Source organism: Montipora capricornis, chromosome 6, assembly GCF_036669925.1.
Source record: "Montipora capricornis isolate CH-2021 chromosome 6, ASM3666992v2, whole genome shotgun sequence".
NCBI classification, from domain to species: Eukaryota; Metazoa; Cnidaria; class Anthozoa; order Scleractinia; family Acroporidae; genus Montipora; species Montipora capricornis.
In genome coordinates, this window is record NC_090888.1 from 4,354,137 (window position 1) to 4,358,079 (window position 3,943).

The 3,943-nt window shown below is 41.8% G+C and overlaps 1 protein-coding gene across 1 annotated transcript in view; it reads right to left on the reverse strand.

The window, feature by feature from the left end:
- LOC138051241 (uncharacterized) overlaps positions 1 to 2,276 on the reverse strand; it is a 7,566-nt gene extending 5,290 nt beyond the window's left edge. Inside the window, exons 1-2 of the mRNA XM_068897403.1 lie at positions 2,165 to 2,276; positions 838 to 1,075 (exon numbers count right to left, since the gene is read on the reverse strand). Coding sequence (XP_068753504.1) covers positions 838 to 1,070 — 233 coding nt within the window. The 5' untranslated portion in view covers positions 1,071 to 1,075; positions 2,165 to 2,276. The remainder of the gene's footprint in view (positions 1 to 837; positions 1,076 to 2,164) is intronic.
- Between the last annotated feature and the right edge of the window lie 1,667 nt (positions 2,277 to 3,943).

Sequence of the window (3,943 nt, forward strand, 5' to 3'; positions counted from 1 at the left end):
CCCTTAGCCCAAAGAGGTCCTTATTCGAAATACTGACCGAACGAATCGCGGGACCTGAGGGATGCTTCACAGATCAAAGTCCAGGTTCGATTAAGTTAATCCTGGATTTCCGGAAACTTGTAAATTCCAGTTCTTTTTTGACTGAAACAAAGTTTGTAGTCTTCAAATTTGAGTTACACTTTTGTTTCCTTCACGGCATAAAATTGCAAACTTAACGTTTTTCAAATTTGTGTTGGTATTCGATCGCGCCGGCATTAGTGTTAATCCGCTTATGACCAACTGGCCCAGTTTTAAAAGAAAAGTGCGCCTGATAGCAGGTTACCCCAGTTTCTGATGGTGAGTTCAAAACTGGATTGTCTTCGGAACCTGTGGCTGTTTCACGCCGCGTGAAAACGGGAACCAAAAAAGCTAAGCGAAGGAGAAATCTGTAAAGGAGGCAAAAAGCGAGATTACAGGGCTGACCTCTGCAACCTCACAAAAACCTTTTTTTCCACTGCACAGGCTACAAAACTTAAAGATAGCATGAATTCTCCTTGTTTTTAATTTTTAAGAGATTGCTCTTCACGTTCGCACGCGTAGTGCTGCAATTTGATGAACGTCCATTTTATCAACTCTGTTTGATTACAGGTCAGTTTCCGACTGTTCACAGCTCCGAAACAGGGTATAAGCAAGACACCAGTTAGAATAAAACGATTTTTATGATTTTTTTTTTAATGCAAGCCTGCAGCAGCCTGGTTTTCCGTTTGCTGTTGATACCAAACGCGAAGCTTATTACCGTTAAACTTGCAATGGGGCAAAATCGAACAGAAATGAACCCATCCCAGCTTGCTTTCATACCGTGTGTTTGCAGGACAGTTGTTTATCGTGTCCACCATCTGTCCCTTCTCCACGTGACAATCATGCCAGCCTGATAAGTCCGCAAGACAGTACCTCCCGGGGGGACCCTCGTCACAGAATTCATCTGGCTCGTGTATCTTGGTGAATACGTCCTCCATTTCTGGTAGGCCAAAAAAACAGCTTCCTACTTGGATCATGCAGCAGAGAAGGGCAAAAGATTGTAGCATATTCATAGTGACTGGAAAAAATAGGACACTTCAATTTAGTTTAAAAGTAACCATTTAGTCCAAAAACCCTCTGTTACATGATCTTTGACCCTTGCTTGCAAACTTCGACCAGAACGGGCGTGATCGCTGACTGACAAATTTACACCCAGATGATCTCGTAACTGTAAAAAAATTGACTGACTGTTTACTTTTCACTGTTCTGGTGCAATCAAACTTCTCCTGTTTATCTGTGGTCTAAACTTGAGAGAAAGAGCGACAACTCACCCCAATTCTAAGAACAAAAGAACTGCTTCCAATTTCAATGCAACAAACTGGACACTGAATGAAGAGAGAATCACGCGTGTCACGAAGTCACATAATGCTGCTTAGTGTACCATGCGTGACCTTGTTGATGTAACGGGGGGCGTGGAACAAGCCAACGGAGGAAGTGAAACCAATTTTGCTTTTAAAAATGAGACAGTAGTTAGAAGGACAGATAAAAAAAAGATAGAATCTTATGACGTTAAATTTGTTCGCCTTTGTACTGCTGTTGTTCGCCTCTGTGCCGCTTTGTGTCTGGGTTGAATCAATTATCTCTTTCGTTTACTTCATTTTCTTGCATGGTCAATGAATTAATGACTATACACATATCTCTGCACGACCCGCGCTTGAGGTTCATTGTTATCCAGGAGATAAAAAAAAAACACATAATTTTAGAGCTTCAATTAAAGCTTGCAATTGACTAATCTTGTTGGAGAATGCGTGTTGTGACACTCGCGAACGACGTTGTTCGCACCAGGAAAAAAATATGCGGTTTTATTTACCGTGAACTGTGGTTGGTATCTGTTGTTGTTCGATCAGTGATAGTCAGTGGTAAGCGACCCTTCCTCGGCGATGGTTTCGAGTAGAGCTATTATGTCTACTGGGATCGTGAGGAAATACAAAACAAAATGCTGAAGTCACTGAGGATGACTTCCGCCCATAACCTGACCTACGACTTTACCTCTGAAAACCCGGTTGACAGTAAATGTTAGTTTAACTCATTTGGCTCTCCAGTTTTTCAAATCGCAAAACTATGGCCGTGGTTGATTTACTTTTAAAGGCAAAGATAAGCCTCTCACCTGAAAATCGTCCTTGAGAGATCTTAGGAGTGTGATGGTTCTGCGAAATCACGCGCCCTGCAAGTTTCGCAAACCCTCAACTTTTCCGACTGATGTCACGCTCGTCGTTAAAGGAAAAACCGTGACTAAAATCCCACGTGATTTCGGTCACACGTGGTCTTCACTCTTCTAAACCAAGATTCATGAATTTAAACCAGTTTACCTAAATGGTAGAAATGCTACCGACGGGAAGGGAGATGTTCAGTTATGCTTGCGGTGGAATTGAAGAGAGATTTTTTAAGTACGTCTTGAGCTGTGCCGGTACAAAACATGGAAAACAATAGCAGCTTTTAACAGTGACGTCATCAAAATTCTATAGGTCTTCTGAATTTTTATCTAAAGGAAGTTGAAGATGACCTAGAAAAAAATCTTTTTTTCGAGTTTCCAGTTCTTTAGCCTGCGAACGCAGATGTATTTCCGGTGGCCGTTTTTCACCAGTTCCTTGACGTCTTTCGTTTCGAAATACAGCATTATGAATTTCCGAATTGTCACCTTGCGTGACACCATGGTACATTGCTATTTGGTTATGAAAAAATGTCTATCCCTATGAATCTCAGCAGTTTGAGCCTTTCAAGTAAATTAGGAGATGTGTTCATAGACATGCATTTTATCTTATGAGCGAAAAGTATGCGCTTTCATCGCAAAATGAAGCCTGGTGTTTTCCCCGGGGGGGGGGGGGGGGGTACTCCCTTATAAGGGCTTAATGGGGACGTGTATGTTTTTCGGGATTTTTTTCTTGAACAGAGTATCGAATTTATCATTTTTTGTCTTAATCAGGGTATCGATTTATCAATTTTTGTCTTAAACTGGGTTAAATGTCTTAATTAACCTGGGTATCAAAAATCGGAATTCTGTCTTAAACAGAGTAGGAAAATCAGTGATATTTGTCTTAAACAGGGTCAGGGTATGAGGGGCCGCGCCGCACCTCCCCACCCAGGGATATATCGAGTTCCCCCCCCCCCCCCCCCGGGTGTTTTCCGCTGATTACAGACCGCCATATTGCCAAATCCTATGGCTACGCCCGTAGGAGAGTTATTTGGCAAAATGTAGCACTTCAAGGGTCCTTTCCATCGTTAACAAGAGGCTAAGGGCAGCCTACACTTTGTTCGAAGTATTATTAGGACTCCGATTTCCTTTAAACTTCACAGTATTTCAGTTTTTTTTATGTTACAACATCTTGGTCAGTCCTTTCTTTCGTTTTTTTGCTGTCTACTCTGATTTATGCTCAGTCGGCCGTCGTTATCTCATATCTGTGTTTCATGCATATGTCCACTTAAATTCCGTAGTTCGAAGTCCAAAGTCCACAATTCGTGGACCAACCGTAGGGTTAAGTGCGATCGGAGAATAGTTAATCACAATTAAAAATGGTGTTAACGGCATTGATTCCTATCAAAACTGGTAAACAGATGCTCTACAAGTTTCTACGATGGTATTTCAAAATATTTAGCACTTTTTCTTAACAATTGCAATACCGGGAGAATTATAACTTTTGTAATTAATCCGGCGAGATGTGTTACCGAGTCGTGCAACGAAATTCCCGGTCACGCAATATTTCCCGCTTGAGTTTGTGACGTAGTCTTCCGTGGTCTAGTGGTCTTCACGACCGCCTCTGATGGAGGAGTCGCCGAGCCTTCGAATCTCAATTGGGATAAAAATCTTAAGCATGAGCAGGACAATCGCAAATCAGCAACTTTTGCGTTCAAAAGGATTGTTGATTGAATGGCTCACCTTTTGCTGTAA